The following is a 15859-nucleotide window of genomic DNA, read 5'->3' on the forward strand; positions in this document are numbered from 1 at the left end:
ATCAGGACCAGATGTTGTGGGGGCTTACTGCAAATAATCTACCAATGGACAGAATAGCTAAAGAAGCACCTGTCCTGTTCATTAGCTGCACAAGCTTCAGAATCGGAGGAATTTAAACCGTTGGAGACATTCGAAATGCTCAGTGATGTAAAGAAACGGTTAATGATGTCAAATCTTAGAGATTGTACATACATGAATTGATCAGTTCTGCTGAACTGATTTAAGATCAGAGTTTTAAAAAAAATTACAGCTTTTTTTCAATTAATCTTATTTTGTGTATAAAAAATGTAATGCTAATCCAAATATTTAATTACATTGATTAGATGCTAAACTGCACTTTATTGCTGTGTACCTGTGTTATTCAATGACAATATAGTTATGTCTATCTGTCTGTCTCATCTTCTCTTAAGTTACAAGTTTCAGCAACTTGTCAACTTCTAATGCTTCAATATTAAGTCCATTTTTGTAGGGTCTCTCCACTGGAAAGTAGAACTCCTTTCGATCATTCAGCCAGTGTTCATTTGTTTTTTTATCCCCCTAATACTTAAATACATCAATAAAACAAACTTATTATTATTACTCCATTTTATGAACGAATCAGTTTAATACATCTGCATGTTGTATGCAATAGCGATGTGGTCTTGGATTTCAGTATGATACAATATTTAAAATTAAACTTTTAGGAATTATATTATACAATAAAATGATATTGTTACAGAGTTTGCTAATGTTTAGATGATAAATCAATAAACCAGTGTATCCTTATGATGTGTAAGTTTTTTAAATGACTTAAAAGTGTTCAATATTTTTTCTGCGTTATATAAGAAAGTGATATTTAAATATATTCTGGACTCTTGAGTAAAATGTTTTAAGCATTTCTTTTGTTTTTTTATTTAATGTTGATAATTATGGCCAGCACCTCACAAACAATACTCATATCTCAGAATATTTGAAAATTCCATTTTAATATGATTAAATTACCATTTATACAGTATAGATTCCAAATAATTATCGATCTAGTTAAGAGCACGCAACGACGATAATGGCAAAGGTTGCTGAATTGACACTTATCCAGAAGACGATCATAAGCCACAGTAGGTCTTTGCTGATATGGATGGCTGTTTGCAGAGTGCTGTATCAAAGCATATTTAAAAGTTGACTAGAAGGAAAAAATGGGGAACAGGTACACAAGCAGCAGGAATGTACAGCCTTGAGAAGATCAAGCAAAAGCCGATTAAAGAACTTGGATTGAAGGAGTGGATTGAAGCTGCATCAAAAGCCACCACACACAGATGACTTCAGGGAAAGGGCTATAACTGTCACATTCTTAGTAAGAAAACCCTTTCCTGAATCTGAGACAACATCAAAAAGAAACCTTACCTAAGCTAAGGAGAAGAGCTAGATTGCTTCTCAGTGGGCTCAAGTCCTTTTTTCAGGAAAAGGAAATTTTGCATTTCTTTTGAAAAACTAGTAGTCAGGAAGAAAATTGGAGAGGCACATAATCCAAGTTGGTTGAAGTTCAGTGGGAAGTTGGAGTGCCGTGTCATCTGCTGGTGTTTTATTAAGTCCACAGTCAACACAGCCGTCTACTAGGGGATTTTAGACTACCTAATGCTTTCATCTGTTAACAACCTTTATAGAGATGATCATTTCCTTTTCCCACAAACTACTACTATTAACTGGTATGCTGACCATGAAGTTATAGTGCTTGATTGGCCAGCAAACTTTTCTGACCCGAACCCCATAGATAGTCTATATGATAGTGTCAAGGTAAAGATAAGAAACGCTCAACCTAACAATGCAGGTGAGCTGAAGGCACTATCAGAGCAACCTGGGTTACGGTAACACCTCTGCAGTGCTACAGGCTGATCATCTCGATGCCTGCTGCATAGACGCAGTAATTCATTCTTAAGGTGCCCAAACCAAACTGCACATATTAACACACATTTAAGAACTTGAACATTTTTGCATTAGAAATCCTTTTTTGTTTGATCTCAGGAAATATTCGAATAATTCGAGATACTAGATCATCAAAATGTAAATTATAAAAAAGCTTGCAATATTTTACTTTAATTGTTATGAATCTGTAATATATAAAAGTTGTACTATTTTAAAATTAAATTACAAACAAAATTACTTTTTATGCTATTTTTTTATAGATGCACCTATATGTTCTTGTACAGACAAAAGGGGACATTTAATACTAAAACATTCAGATTTAAAACACACTTGTATTTTGAGGTATTTGAATGTGTTTAATGTGTCCTGTAGTTAAGAACATTACAGGTGCATTAAATGTTAACGTTTGTCTAGTCGAGAGCAGACGCCATCAAAACAGCAGTAAATCTTAAGGGTTGTATGATTTTTTTTCCAAGCTTGGTACGCTCACGTTGACTTTAAAGCAGACACCATTACAAGAGCAATAAATCTTAAGGGTTTGTATGGTTTTTGCAAGCTCGGTATGCTGGTGTTGACTCATTGCCTGCTGATCTACTGTAGTCCCTGTGGTGAAGAAGACGTGGGAGAAACAAGCTTCACATCTGGAGTATTACAGTGATTATGCTGATCCTTCGATCCCAACCGTTGACCTTGGTGTCCCCAACGCAGACAGAGGTGAGTTGGCAATACTTTGCTAAATTCTTTTTTTAATTAAATTAAAATAAAAGCCTAATCATTGTGGACTGTTTACTTAATGTATTCGTTATTACAGTTAGGTGGTTTAATATGATGTGTTCTTGGGAAAATATAATTTAACCTGCATTTTTATGCTAATGAGTAAAAGATCTGAAACAATTATATAGTCATAGCAATTTCAATTCTGGGAAACAGCAAAAAATGCATTTTCATGCACTGAAAGACATGAACCCCCTGAATGTCAAAAGCTACTGTACATACATTTAATTTGCTTTTAATTAACATTTTTAGAAATTAAATATTGTTTATCCTTTTACCAAAAAGTATACCTGGCTTTATTAATTAATAATCTTTTAAATTTAAATTTTTTACTTTTAGATCTACATAATATAATAAGCTTAAGCATTTTATACCTTTATATAAGTCTCAACCAATTCCCATCCACAAAATACAGCTACCAATCAGAGAGGGTAAATGCTATTTCTATTCTTAGTCCTAGGCTCTTTCTGTATGGTCAGTTAGCCACATCTGACACATTTTTCCATGCCCTCAAAAAAGAAAATCTAATTTGGCTGCATACACAACCATACATATTATGACTGTGATATGATAACAGAACAAACACCTCTTCTTCTTTCGGCTGCTCCCATTAGGGGGCGCCACAGCGGATCATCTGTCTTCATACCCCCCTGTCCTCTACATCTGCCTCTTTCAAACCAACCACCTGCATGTCTTTCCTCTCCACTTCCATAAACCTCCTCCTTGGCCTTCCTTTTTTCCTCCTTCCCGGCGGCTCCATCCTCAGCATTCTCCTACTGATATACCCCAAGTCCCTCCTCTGCACATGTCCAAACCATCTCAATCTCGCCTTCCTCACCTTGTCTCCAAAACGTCCTACATGTGCTGTCCCTCTAATAAACTCTTTTCTAATCCTGTCCATCCTCGTCACTCCGAAAAACGAAACCCTCCCCCCACGAAAACCTCAACATCTTCAGCTCTGCTATCTCCAGCTCCACTTCCTGTCTTTTTTAATCAATGCCTATAAACTTTCCCTTTGACTTATGCAGATACCCTTCTATCACAAATCACTCCTGCTATCATTCTTCTCCACCCACTCCACCCTGCCTGCACTCTTTTCTTCACTTCTCTAACACACTTTTTGTTACTTTGCACTGTTGATCCCAGGTACCTGAACTCCTCCACCTTCTCCACCTCTAGATTTTTTTTTTACACACTGTATGTTGTGCACAATTAATTTTGAAGCACTCACTTATGCCTAAAGACAGTCATCTATTTCAGGCATATATTAGAGTCGTCATATCTATCAGACTTTTTTTTGGGACATGGGAGAAACCCAATGAATCCTGGGGGAACCCACACAGATTAAACCAACAGTAAACCACTTGTCAAGTCAAAATATCACAGTGTGCAATATGAACCCAATTAAAATGTACTTAATGCACATATCCACATCCAAACTATCGCTTTACATTTATTTCTATAGCATTTTTAACTGTGGACACTGTCACAAAGCAGCTTGACATAAAAAAATAATAAATTGAGAACAAACTTTAGAGGCAGAAAGTGGATTATTGAATGTTGAAAACAAGATAAATCTAAAATAAATCCCAAACTCCAACAGAAGTTGTAACATTCCCTGAAAGCAGCTTTTGCAGACACATTTATACCAGGAAACATGTCTCTACCAGATGTCTGGAAATTGTATTGTTTCTCAGCTAGGTCATCTGAATGAGAGGACGCTTTACACCGAAGACAAATTCGAAACGCTTAAATGAAGTGGCAGTGAAGCACTTGTTACATTGGCTGGTGTGGAGCAGAGGAATAAATCAGGGAGTGATGAGACCATGAAAGAGCCGGTGAAGACATTTAAATGGGGTCAATTTCTCACTACACTATTCACAGGAGCGTAATAAAGAGTAGAAAAGTGACACTGAATCATTTTCCCATATAATTTCAACCTGTAAACCTGTTTTTGTCGTTCCCTGCCTTAGTTTAATGGGGTTCTGGTTGTTGCGGTTGGTAAAGGTGACATTAGATTTAAAAATCCTGAGGAGAAACACAAACAGCTCAAACTTCCCCTCAGTCAGCTAAATGAGAGCATACAGCACTGGGAGTTATATTTACAAAAGAAAGGAAGCCTTAGGCAGGAAGTAAACACATGCGATGCTAGAGTATGTCTAAGCTAGCAAAAGCTGTAACAGTGTACAAAAGATGTCTCAGCTAGCTAAAGCTAAAAACTAGCGCAAGTTATTCTCTTTTCCTTTCTCTTTCTCTCTCCCTATTGCTTTCTTTTACACACATGCACACACACACACACACACACACACACACACACACACACAAACATTGGATAATGAAATAACCCACATTAGAAGAACATTGAAAATGAATTAGCAAGCCAAATGTACTGTACCAGACCACCACAGCAGACCTGCTCAAACAAAACCGAATCATTTCACAGCAATTACACTGTCAAAAAAAAGGATAATATTATGAACCACAATAACACACCTTACAAGTGACAAAAAAGTACATTGTGTGTTTCTTGGAGCAGTACTCGAATTCTCTCTTTTAATGTTTTCCCTATTCAATGAACATGTTGGCAGAAGTGTCACACGGGTTAAACTGATGCGTTCAGCGCTTTGAGGTGGAAGTCTGTCGAGCTCCACGCCTTTCCAACAGCTACGAAATCCCAGTCACCGCTCTTTGATTACATTAGAGTTGGCAAAGTAATACAGAATGGGATTTTACACACACAATGTTGGCTCTGGATCCTGCCACCCCTAGTGTTGTTTGATGCTCCAGGAGGCAGTTAGCACACCATGTTCCTCTCTTCTCCTCTCTTGTTTATTCATGAGCTTCTAAATTCATCATAATTGTCCGTGACTGAGGTGCCTAATGTCTGCTTTCAGTAACGCCGTGCGCATTTTCTCATCTGATTTATAACAAAAGAAATCTATGAGCAGCCGTGCACCAATGTTACATTTCCAAGTCTTTACATGTAGTTATTTTGGAAGATTATTTTAGCACTAATTTGATCCGAGCATGAAGCTGTTAAAGTTAAGTGTTTACAAGTGATTGAAGGCTAAGTTCCTACAAATATGTCAACAAAACCCTGCTGAAAAAAGATTAGAAATAGAATTTCTAATGGTTGTAAAAGATAGATTAGATTAGATTAGATTAGATAGATAGATAGATAGATAGATAGATAGATAGATAGACAGACAGACAGACAGACAGACAGACAGACAGACAGACAGACAGACAGACAGATAGATAGATAGATAGGCACACAGACAGAGACAGACAGACAGATAGACAGACAGACAGACAGGCAGACAGACAGTAAAACAAAGATTAGAAATAGCATTTCTAATGGTTGTGATAGTCGATTGATTGATTGATTGATTGATTGATTGATTGCAAATGCAAACAAACAAATAAATAAATAGGCAGGCTTTGGAAAGCTGTCAAGCAAGTAAAGTTCGAACGTATATGTATATAAACGCCGATAAGTGAAATGTGCATGATGTATAAAAGGCACAATTTATGTGGAAAAATGTACAACATATACAGATGGTATACAGATATATAAGATCAGCTAGTCAATGCTATAAATGTATAGTTACATAGCTTTATGATTATACAGGGATAAAACTGAATGCACTGAGTAGAGGAGAACTGTGTGATGATCAAAGGCAGTGAAATCAATAAAGCATTAATTAGACATCAGTGTCCTATCAGTGCAGTGTAGAGTGTGAGGGGGTCCCTGATGATGGTGTGTGCTCTGTGCCAACATCTGGGCTTTTCTGTTCACACACACTATTGAGCTGCCATACCATACTGTGATGGAATTAGTCAGGATGTTTAGGATAATGGTTATAACAGGAATTGTATTGGTTTAAATAAAAAACTGTAATGTTTCATATGGGTCTCTACTGAAAACTTTGTTGCGTTCTATTACTGGCATGTTTTGGCTAGAGGATACAATTAGGAAACCGATAGGGACCCGTTAGAACATCAGTAAGTATTCAAAATTCCAATAAGTTACTAAAATGATTTCTTTGCTTTGGGGATAATTATTTAATGCTGTAAACAAACACACTATGTAATACAAACTATTTGGTAATGGTTAACAGCTTGGGGTTTCTAATGGTATTTGTACTAAGGGAAAAAAACACTTTTTTTTCAGCATACTGTAGATGCATTGAAGCAGACCAACTGTTTCACTTTCATTTCAAACTCTTATTTCTTTTCAGATTTTGTAGGTCTGGTGTTGTTCGATAACATATACATTAATACACAAGAAAGAAAAATACAACCCCAGTTTCAAAAACATTCCATACTGTGCAAAATGTAAATAAAAATAGAATTAAATGATTTGCAAATCTCATAAACATATTTTATTCACAGTAGAACATTGAAAAATATAGAAAATGTGTAAAGTGAGGAAATGTGTCATTTGGTGTGTCACCTGCCAAAAAACAGTTATGTGCTATTAAAATAAAAAATTTGCAACTAATTAGGTTAAGTGATAACAGGTCACTAAGATGATGGGGTATAAATAGTATATCTTTGAGAGGCAGGGTCTTCTCAGAAATAAAGATGAACAGAGCTTCACCACTCTGTCTGTGGAAGACTGTGTCTACAAATTGTGGAATAATGTTTCCTAACATAAAATTGCAAAACAGTTGAATATCTCATCATTTACAGTGCATAATATCATTAAAAGTTTCAAAGAATCTGAAGGAACAAGGGTGAAAATCAATATTTGAAGCCCATGGTCTTCGGACCCTCGGGTGGCACTGCATTTAAAACAGTCATGATTCTATAATGAAAGTCACTGCATGGGCTCATAAACATCTCTAGAAATGATTGTTTGTGAACACAGTTTGCCATGTAATCCACATATGCTGATTAAATCTCTATCATACAAAGAAGAAGGAATACATAAACCTAATCCAAAATTGGCTCCATTCTCTCTGGGCTAAAGCTCATTTAAAATGTACTGATGCAAATTGAAAAATAGTTTGTGGTCAGACGAATCAAAATGTAACTTCTTTTGTGGAAACCATGGACACCAAGTCCTTCGGATTAAGAGGAGAGGGACCATCTGGCTTTATCAGCACTCAGCTCAAAAAGCTACATCTCTGTTGGTATGAGAGTGCATTTTTGTGGAAAATGTTGAAAGGCTCCATCAATGCTAAATGATATATACAGGTTTTAGAGCAACAAATGTCTCCATACAGAAAATGTATTTTTCTAGAGAAAGCCTTGCATTTTTGAGCAAGACATTGCTAAATGCATAATGCTATTACAGTAGCATGAGTTTGTATTAGTAGAGTCAGGGTGCTGAACTGCCTTGCCTATAGTCTAGATTTTTTCCATTTGAAAACTTTCAAAAAGGGCAACATTTTAGATTTAGACCACCATCACCCCTTCAACTTGTAGCTTCACGTTCATAACTCTATCAGAAACTCTCTTCACCTCCACTACACTCTTTCTGTACTCTTCCTTCAGGATCACCCCTACACCATTTCATTTTCAATCCACCCCATGATAGAACAGTTTAAACCCACCTACAATGTCTTCTGAACACACAACATATCTATCTTCCTCTGGTTCATCAAATGAGTTATCTTTCTCCCTTTACCAGTCATAGTACCAACATATAAAATACCAACCCTAACGTCACTCTCCCACACTTTTACACTCCCACACTTTCCCTGCCGTCTCTGTAGACATCTTCCTACTCTTCTTCTCCTCCTTTGGCCAACAGTAGCCCAATTTCCACCGGTACCCTGTTTGCTAACGATACTTGTGGCGGTCTTTGGTAACCCGGGTCTCGACCGATCCGATATGAAATTCAGGTTTGTGATCCGCATATTTGATTTGGCACGTTTTACGCTGGATACCTTTCCTAACGAACACGTCCCATTTATCCGGGCTTGGGACCGGCACTAAGAGTGCACTGGCTTGTGCAACCCTAATGGATGGGTTCATGAATTAATTACAAATGCCAATCATAAAACCAGGCTGAGTTATTAATCATAAAGTGTTTAGGGAGGAAGCAAATAGCTTATTTATTCAAAGCTTGTACTGGACAAAATAATTAGTCACTACAGTAACCTTAGATAATTACAGAGTTTCCTGAAGGCATATAAAAGATTAATTAAACATTTATATATATATATATATATATATATATATATATATATATATATATATATATATATATATATATATTTTTTTTTTTTTTTTTTTTTCATTTATTTATTTATGTGAGTGTCTTAATTGTATGGCAGCAGAAAATTCCCACATCGTTGTTAATGTGTTTCATTCTAAAATCACACCATTAAAAAAAAATGCTTGCATACGGTACTGTCATTAACAATAACAAGGACCCTGAGCCAACTGTCCAGCTACTAGTTGTGGTTTTTGCAGTTTCTCTTTCACCACTGGCACTGTTTGGAAACACTGACTGATCAAATATGCTTCACAGGATAGTGATAAGAAAAAGCTGTTCAGTCTGACAAAGTAAAAATATTCCATATTTGTAGTATATCAATCATACAGCATACATCATACAGCTTCTGCCATCTGCTTATCAACATCAGCTGATTCAATTCCAAGCAGATCTTTTAAAATTCTTGTTGTCATTGATAAGTTGTAAAAGAATTTAATACAATGGCCAATAAAAGATTTCGAGATATATACTGTATACTTGGATTGACTAGAGCCCCAATCCCAGGTAAAGGGAAGTAGCTCTACAGCATGATACTGCCACCACCATGTTTCATTGTGGGTCTTGCGTCTGGACCAAATCTTTTAAAAAAAGTTCTGCCTGGTTCGTGAGTGGTCTCATTCGACCATAAAACATTGTTACATGGGTCAAGGTGATGTAGTTTGACCTGATGTTTTTTTTTTGTTGTTTTTTTTTCCGAAAAGTTGACGTCAATTATAGAAAATATGATGCAATAAATTATATTATGTTGCAATACATATATATATTATATATGTAATATATTGCAATACATATACACATGTATTATATTATGATGCAATGCATATGTTTTATAAAAACATGATACAATGACTCCTGCAGGTGTCAAGGCATTAATTGTGAATAGCAGTTACATATTTATACACAACACAATGCCAGAACACCATGCCACGTGTAAAACATATGCTTTCACACCTTGAGAAAGGCGTATGAATGAGGACAAAGAGGTTTCTCGTTGTTTTGGAAGCTCGATTTGTGGTTTTCCTGCAGCCTGGAGACCTTGTAGTTCAGCAAGAATGCAACAGGCAAGAACATATTTGATATTTATTTTAAAAGATTTTTGTTCTTCTGTGTGGTGGATACGGTGACGGCACATTCTGTTCCTCCCGCCCAGCTTCTGCTACACATTTCAACTGTTTGCACTAGGTTGCACTTGATGTAGCTTTGTGTTGTGTTGTAGCTCTGTGTTGTTTAGTGTAGCACCAGGGTTCTTGAGGAACGTTGTCTTGTTTTTACTGTGTACCACTGTGTATAGTGGAAATGACAATAAAAGGGACTTGACTTGACATGTGCACACACACACACACACACACACACACACACACACACACGCGCGCACATGTTTTGGAAGAATACACTTAACCATTGTGTGGGGCATTTAATGGATTTTTTTTCTAATCTATGTTCAACCAATTATTATGAGTTTTTAATGCATATTAAAATTAAATTAAATGTTTCTCAAGTAGAATGTGAATGTTTGAAGTGCACCTCCAAGGTCTCCAGTTGTATCCTGAGCTTGGATCGATCCTGAGCTTTGAGCTTGGATTTTTACTTAATTTTGTGTCACTTTTTGGGGTAGTGGGGTAGTGGGGTAGGGGTTGGGGTTGCTCAGTGGTTAAGAAATTGGGCTGATTAGGTGGTCAAATACCAGCAAACACTAAGCTGCCATTGCTGGGTTCTTAAACAAGGCCCTTAACCCCAAACCGCTCAGTTTGATAAATGAGGAAAATGTAAGTCGCTCTGAATAAAGGCATCTGCCAAATGTCGTAAATGTGTCCATGTGGGATTCTTGTGGGTACTTCATTTTTTTCTTTACCATCCAGAATCCTGCCAGTAGGTGATTAAGTGACTCCAAATTGGTCTAAGTATGATGAGTATGTGAATGTGTCATGTAATGAGAACTCAGACAGACGCAATTGAATTTAAAGCAGTTTAATGGCACGCCAAATGGAAATCGAAGTCGAGGTCAGAAACATGCAATCAGCAAGCCTCGAGTTGGTAAGGGAGGAAATCCTCCATTTTAAAACTGTGAACACAGTAATGAAGAGTCAATAAATGCGAGTACTTGATAAAGCCGGCATGAGTGTGTGTAATTAAGAACGGAGGTGTCTCATTGGAAGCTGTGTGACTGAGATCATGGGGCTGTGGCTATGTCTATACTAATCTAGATACATTTAATAATGGCATTTTGTCTAAAAACGCACCGCATCCACACTATTGTTTTCAAACGTTTCCCAAAAGTTGCTCATCCACACTGAAATGTCCGCCTCCTTATTTTTTTATTATTTTGTCAATTTTGGATAAATGTTTTGTTCTTGGTAGTGTCACTATGATACTCCAATTTCTTTTTCCACTACTTGAGGATGACCTTCATGGTGCTTCATGGTCTCCATTATACACCTAATAATTAGAAATTTTTTGGTTTTATTTGTCGTTCATTTGCTGTTCGCGTTATTACATTACATGTGGAAGAACTTCAGACACCAATACTTGATCTTGGTTTAACTCATTTCTTTTACAAAAACTTTAACAGCACCCCGCAACATCGTTTATCTGCAATAATTGGACATTCGGTGTAAACCAGATGAGGATGGGTTGCCTCTTGAGTCTGGTTCCTCTCAAGGTTTCTTCATTATGCATCTCGGGGAGTTTTTCCTTCACCACAGTCGCCACCGGTTCGCTCATCAGGGACAAACTTACACTTATAAAGAACATATTTATTTTTATCACCACATTATCAGTGTAAAGCTGCTTTGAGACAATGTTTACTTTCTGGTTCTTTCAAACGTCACGCATTGACTAAGAATCCGTCATCGTTTTCACAGTCCACACTGCGATGCAAAAACAGTTTTTTCAATATGTAAACTATGAATTATGAAGAGCATTTTTAAAAAATGTTTCTTTAATTAAAAAATGTCATCTCACTGTGGACAGAAGGTCAAAACGGAGAGAAAAATCTGTGTTTTCAAATGAAACTGTATTAGTGTATTAGATCACATCTCCATCCTGGCAAAGAGTCATACATGGACCAAATTTCAGATGCTGAATGTTGCTGTTTCTGAATGTTGCTGTTGCTGAATGCCCGGAACAAACTAAAGCAGTGTGAACCACAACAATATAGAAGTTATGTTAAAATCTGCAACCAGATATCGGATAAACGATTGCAATATGTGGTGTACGCCTGCCGGATAATAACCCAAATCTTTGAAAAATGTGGTTATTTCAAAATCATAAAAATTTAGTGATCGGTTACAACAATGCGGGAAAAAAACAACAACATTGAAACGTCAGTGATTTTATCGAATAAAATTAAAATACTGCTTCCAGTTCTCAGCACTACCAAGCTTTCAATGCTCAACACTTGAGCAAAGTCCTTAAAGTGTGTCTGCTCAGTTATACAAATGAGATAACTAGAAGTAGATCTGGATAAGGGCGTCTGCCAAATGATGTAAGCGTAATTTTGAATTTTATTATTGTGTTCCTAGAGAGTGATTTCCACAGAGTGATGCCCTGATCCAGAGCAACTTAGAATTATGTACAATTTAAGCAATTGAGAAGGACGAACAGAAAACTGGAAGGAGTATTTAGATTTTATTAGATGAAATCACAGATCTTGATCATGGATTTAGATTTTTTCATTTAAAAAAAAAAAAAAAAACCCATTATATGCCCATATAAACCCATATATATATAATATTTATGTATGTATTTTTTTTTTATATTATATTTATTTATTTATTTATTTATTTATTTATTTTTTTAGGACAATACATACCTATATTACAGTGTCATGCATGAAAGATAGAGTGGGTTGTGTTTGTGATGTTGGCTTTGTCAAATAAGCACACAACCTTTATAGATATGCAGTATTATAAATATTCAGAAATGGTTTAATGTTATGCAGCAACCCAACAGAAGTCATAGTCATCTAGTCATAGTCATCATAGTCAGTCTAGTCATAGTCAACACTCTGAATTTTTCAGAAACAGCACATCCAATAGTGTTTTATTCCTTCTTCACCACAGCAACATGCCAGTCTTAACAGTCTTATTAAAGCTTTTAATGTTGTCAATCGTCTGAGACGTAGATCAGCTATGATTTCCAGTTCAGCAGCTCTTTAAAATAACATCAAATTGCTGAGAAACACTTTGACACTAAAGACATCCTTCTATTAGGTATTTTTTGGTAAATGATGTTGCTGAAAATGTTCATGAATCCAGAAAGCAATTGCTGACTTAACTAATGATTTCGGCCAGTCGGATTACTTCAATTTTAAGAATTGTTATTTGTACAGTATATTTATTTTATATTTGTGTGCCTGTGTTTGGTTTCTGATATGTCTTTTCTGAAATCAGAATCTGAATGGATCATCAGAAATCAGTTGACTCTAGAAGTAATATTTTGAATAGTATTTTCCCATTTTAAAGCAAATCCATTAATATAAAACCTGTGATCTGGTGTCAGTGCTGCTAAAAGGAATCAATGGCTTCAGACCAATCAGAAATAATATTAACGAACACCATGATTTGTTGAGTGTGATGAAATCTAGAATTTTTCTTTCTCCAGCATAACCATTTGACCCTGTCTCTGTTTTCTTCAGCATTCCTGATTTAATTTCGTTGCTAATCCCATCTGAAATATTAATCAAATATGTGTTTGTAGTGAAAGCCAACTTCCTTATTTATTCCTCATTTATTCTAAGCATATGGACTCTTCTTTCATAAATGGTTGTATAAATAGCAACCTGATCCTGACAGTTCATTACAGTGAACTTTAGAGAATATACAGATGTGGAATTTCCCAGATGTTCAATTGGAAAAGTAATAAAAACGTGTTTATAATCGAGTTCCTCAGTCCCTGTAAAGTGTTTGCAGCCTCGGGGCTGTGTGGTTCGAGTGAAACTTGATAAGTGAGTGTATCACAGGAGCGGCTTTGATATTTATTATGGAAGAGGTGTCCTGTTCTTCCCTCTGGTGCACACAACAACGGAACAGGCTGTTCTACATTTTATGTTTTTTTCTTTACACAATCTCTTACCACATGTACACACACAAATACACAAACACACATTGTGCTCATTATATATCATCTTCATAAGTGAGTCATGGAGAGGCATTTATGCTTTTAAGTACAAATAAACTTGCTTTAGTAAGTAATTAATTCTCAAACATCTTTTATCTTTAAGAACGATACAGTGATTGTCAAAAGTTTGGAAGCACCTAGTCTATTATTGTTTTTGAGACACATGTTCCTTTAGTTTTTTGGTAAAAGGCAAAAACACACAAGAATTGAACAGTGAATGACTTCTGAAAGAAGAGAACGTTCTGTAGACAGATACATCCAAATTTGACATTTTTGTCTCAACAGAAGGACTTATATAAGATACAAAAGAGTAGCTGTTACTAGACTGCCCACGCCCACAGTCAAACATGGAGGTGGAAGTTTACCGGTTTGTTTTGAAACAGGGAATGTTGGAGACTAATTCCTTGTGAAAGGAATGCTGAAGCAACATGGCTACCTTTCCATACTTCAACACCATGAATTTCCATGCAGACTGTGGCTAAATGGAACCGACTTCATAAAACAAAACAATTAACCTGAAGCATGTGTGCTCTGCAACTCCAGCAAACAGTCATGTGGAGTGTTATCTAACATTGAATAGCCTGGCCAGTCACCACACCTAAATCCTATTGAACTTCTGCTCTGGGGTAAACTGGATCACAAGGTCAAAAAGAAATATAAAATTAGTTGACGGCAAGAGTGTGTAAAGCCGTTATTCATGCTAAAGGAGGAATTTTCAATGAAATTAAAGTTGAACATCTGTATATTTATATATTTGTTCCGTCAAAGTAAAACATTTTACCTAGTTGCTGCATCTAAACAAAGGGACCATGCATGTGTCTTTTAAAAAAAAAAGTATTATATACGACTATATAAAAGACTAGTTGTTTCCAAAATTTTCAAAGGCACTGACACACAGGCACTAGTGAGAGCATCCTTACTCCACACACACACACACACACACACACACACACACACACACACACACACACGCACTCAACAGAACCATGGGGTTACTCCTGTAGTTCCCATTTAGCGCAATTTACACGTTCACTTAAAAATATCGAGGAACTGCATGTTCTTCTGAAATGTAATGGAGGAAAAAACAAGATATAACACATTAAAATGCAGTGCTTCCCAAAATAAAAAATACCCTGATAAAGTCTAGATGTTTAAAAAATGTCCTAAATTGTAACTAGTCGTTATAACTGTAAACAGAACAGGTAAATGACGTCTGGTTTTATTTACTTATTGCAATACAAAGGCCTGTTTGGGAAAGGGCCGTGCGCTAGAGGTGAATTGTATCTATATGCATAATTAATGTATTGTATCATTGGCTATGCATCGAATCGCATCAAACTCAGTTATGGAGATGGACACCGCTAATATACAGGAGAAAGTGATGTGTGTGCGTTTTATGCGTCATTGATTTTACAGGTCACTGTGGGAAAACCTTTGCCATCCTGAAAAGATACGTGAGCAACGCTGTACCAAAATCCGACTGGTTGCTCATCGTAGATGACGACACACTTATCAGGTGAAGTTAATCATTTTATTTATATATCTCTTTACTGTTACAATATTGTCTTTTGTTTCTCAGGATAATTGCAGATACCTGTTTATCTTCTCCTCATGTGTAAAGAAATTGAAATGTTAGGACTCATAAAATTGTGTCTGAAAATGCACAGGAGAGAGGATAATTGGCGATGGAATTTAGTCGTGTGGTTATCAAGGTGGAAAAGAACTTTGAAGGTAGTGTATTGTTGTTGACACTTTACACTGTTGAACGCTCCTTCTGATTGGTAAGAACGTGTAAGTTCATGCTTAGCAGCAGCTTAGTTATTAACACTGACCAAGATT

General features: G+C 36.2%; 1 protein-coding gene across 1 annotated transcript in view; it reads left to right on the forward strand.

The window, feature by feature from the left end:
- b3glcta (beta 3-glucosyltransferase a) overlaps window positions 1-15859 on the forward strand; it is a 177964-nt gene that overhangs the window by 144456 nt on the left and 17649 nt on the right. Inside the window, exons 11-12 of the mRNA XM_046862419.1 lie at window positions 2500-2613; window positions 15437-15536. Of these exons, the coding sequence (XP_046718375.1) occupies window positions 2500-2613; window positions 15437-15536 (214 nt within the window). The remainder of the gene's footprint in view (window positions 1-2499; window positions 2614-15436; window positions 15537-15859) is intronic.

This window comes from Silurus meridionalis, chromosome 12 (assembly GCF_014805685.1).
Source record: "Silurus meridionalis isolate SWU-2019-XX chromosome 12, ASM1480568v1, whole genome shotgun sequence".
Taxonomy (NCBI): Eukaryota; Metazoa; Chordata; class Actinopteri; order Siluriformes; family Siluridae; genus Silurus; species Silurus meridionalis.